The 2,616-nt window shown below is 54.8% G+C and overlaps 1 protein-coding gene across 1 annotated transcript; it reads left to right on the top strand.

The window, feature by feature from the left end:
- The first annotated feature begins 202 nt into the window (after positions 1–202).
- TMEM251 (transmembrane protein 251) lies at positions 203–1,284 on the top strand. The gene is made up of 2 exons (XM_018558513.1): positions 203–333; positions 870–1,284. Exon 2 carries the CDS (start codon positions 886–888, stop codon positions 1,282–1,284), a length of 399 nt encoding a protein of 132 aa, XP_018414015.1. The 5' UTR covers positions 203–333; positions 870–885.
- Positions 1,285–2,616: the final 1,332 nt, after the last annotated feature.

The raw sequence follows: 2,616 nt of genomic DNA, 5'->3' as shown, positions 1-2,616 counted from the left end.
TTGGTTTGACGTCATTTCCGCTTCACTGCTCTGTCATCCTGGAGACTGCATCCGCCATATTGGTGAAAGGCGCACAGGGTGTATAGGAAGTATGGCCGCGTCTGGCCAGTGAGCGCCGCTTTTCTCGTTTGTGGGCGGTCCCGGAAGGCTGCTTCTGGAGAGGAGGTAGTTCTTCTGCCATCAGCAAGTATGGCCGCTGCGGTCTCTGGCATGGGTAACCACTTCCGGTCCGGGGCTAGGGAGCTTCTGTGAGTGCAGATATGAGAGGGAAGTGCTGGAGCCGACCGCGGAGCACCTGACCGGGACCGGAGACAACGAGAGCGGGAGAGACAGGTATTGGAGGGGGGAGGCCAGAAAACTGTGTGCAGAGGCCTGCGGGCTGACATATGGTAGCCGACAATCAAGTTTCAGCTCTGCACACACACGATGCAATCTGATTGTACAATCTCCTATAGGGCCAATAGCGGGCTGACAATCCGTTCCATATACGGCCCATCGATTTGGAATCCACATAAGTTAGGGGATTTGAAGGTGATTGTACAATTAGATTGTGAGATGTGTGGCACATGAGTTTGCAGGACGGGGAGGGTGTTGTCAGATGTGGGCGTCTCGGGACCGAGGGAGGGGGCCTGAGGGCGTCTCGGGACCGAGGGAGGGGGCCTGAAGGCGTCTCGGGACCGATCACCATCCCTGTGCTGAGTTCCCGGGTCTGCACACCTGCTGTGCCCATTATGAGGGGCTCCCCCCATCCCTGTGCTGAGTCCCCGGGTCTGCACACCTGCTGTGCCCATTATGAGGGGCTCCCCCCATCCCTGTGCTGAGTCCCCGGGTCTGTACATTATATTTCTCATGTATCTTGTGTTCCGCAGGCGCAGAGCATGGAGAATGATGAACTTTCGACAGAGGATGGGATGGATTGGCGTCGCCCTCTACCTCCTCGCCAGTGCCGCCGCCTTCTACTACGTCTTTGAGATTAACGACACGTACAACAGACTGGCCCTGGAGCAGGTCCAGGTGAACCCGCCGGACCCGGGGAGCGGGGGGTCGTCGTGGACGCTTTCCCTGAAGGCGCGGCTCCTCTCCCTGCCCTTTTGGCTCTGGGCCGCCCTCTTCCTGCTGCCCTACTTCCAGGTGTTCCTGTTCCTTTATTCCTGCACCAGGGCCGACCCCCGGACCGTGGGCTACTGCATAATTCCTATATGCCTGGCCGTGCTGTGCAACCGCCACCAGTCCTTCGCCAAAGCTTCCAATCGGATCAGCAGACTGCAGTTGATTGACACCTAAACCCCCCCCTGCTGATGAGTCCACGGATCGGGGAGGGGTGATTGAGGGACCCCCTTTTTTTTTTTTTTACATCCTTTTTTTGAGGTCTGCAGGGACTCTCAATCGACATCTTCAACGGCTGCTTCCCCGGTGGGCGTGGCTTTGAGCCCCACCTTTTAAACAGACAGCGTCCCTTTATAAGGTATATACATCCAGGAATATATATTCATCTCTGCAGCTACATTGTTGGCACCCTAAGTAACCCCTCCCCCCTTTTACACAGGATTGTTCCTGACCCGTCCCCGAATATTTCGGATAATATGTAAACAATCTTATATGAGATGATGACTCCTACTGGTGATGGCAGAGAAAATACACATACAGGGAGAAAGCCGCCTGACGCCGTTCCTTTTCTACGCAGAGACGACCAGGAATCCTTCTACCGGAAACCCATTTTGTACCTTGTTGGGCGTCTTCTGGTTTTCTACGCCGCTTCCTGCGCCACCCTGGACTGCTCAGTAAATGGCGCTTTCCCTGCAAAGAAATGTTTCTGATGTAAGTTTTGGGAATCAAATTATCGGCCATGTTTGGCAGTAAAGTTTAGGTCAGCCCCCCCCCCAATGTAAAACTCCCAAATCCCATGGCCCTGCGCCCCCCACGCTGGGAAACCTGGGCCGCCGTTTTACATCCATCGTTATTTAAAGTGCATCTTCAGCTGGATTTTGGATAGAGTAGCTCGGGGGGTGAGCAACTTCAGCACTCCAGCTGTGCCGAAACTGTAATATCCCGTCATGCCTGTGGCTGTCAGTCTTGCTATGCCTCATGGGACTTGTAGTTCCACCCCAGCTCGAGTCCTGAGGTTACCCACCCCTGGCCTACCTGTATGGCCTGCGATCTCCTGCCGCTGATCTTTCCCCTTATTACTACCCCCCAGCTTTGCTGTGCACTGTTTCTATATGGAGGCGGCCATCTTGGTAGAGGCAGGGCTTTGTTGCGTCCTGATATCAGAGACTCCAGCAGGGAGAACAGTGAGCAGCACAGTAGTGACACTCCCTGAGACTAGCAGTCAGAGGTAGCAGTGCCTTAGATCGCGGACCGCAGATATACAGCTATAAGGCTACAGAGCAGGAGTACCCAGGCGCACTCACATACTAGGAATACAGAACACCATTCGAGTCGGCATGTTGCCCCCGCCCCCCTCTCCTCCCCCCCCTAACCACACACACCACACCACCACCAAACGTTCTGCTACTTGTTTCAGGAGTAATTCCCGGCAAAAGGCCATTTGTCAAGGTAATGCTCAGGCACAAATAGGGAATTACTCTAGATCAGGGATGGCCAAACTGCAGTCCT

Source organism: Nanorana parkeri, unplaced genomic scaffold, assembly GCF_000935625.1.
Source record: "Nanorana parkeri isolate BGI_ZX_2015 unplaced genomic scaffold, ASM93562v1 scaffold344, whole genome shotgun sequence".
NCBI lineage: Eukaryota > Metazoa > Chordata > Amphibia > Anura > Dicroglossidae > Nanorana > Nanorana parkeri.
Note: the sequence above shows the minus strand (reverse complement) of the source record. Positions and strands in the feature narration are given on the sequence as shown.

Excerpts from the sequence above, each read along its gene's own strand:
- TMEM251 (XM_018558513.1), top strand. The coding sequence starts at position 886 with ATGATGAACTTTCGACAGAGGATGGGATGGATTGGCGTCGCCCTCTAC.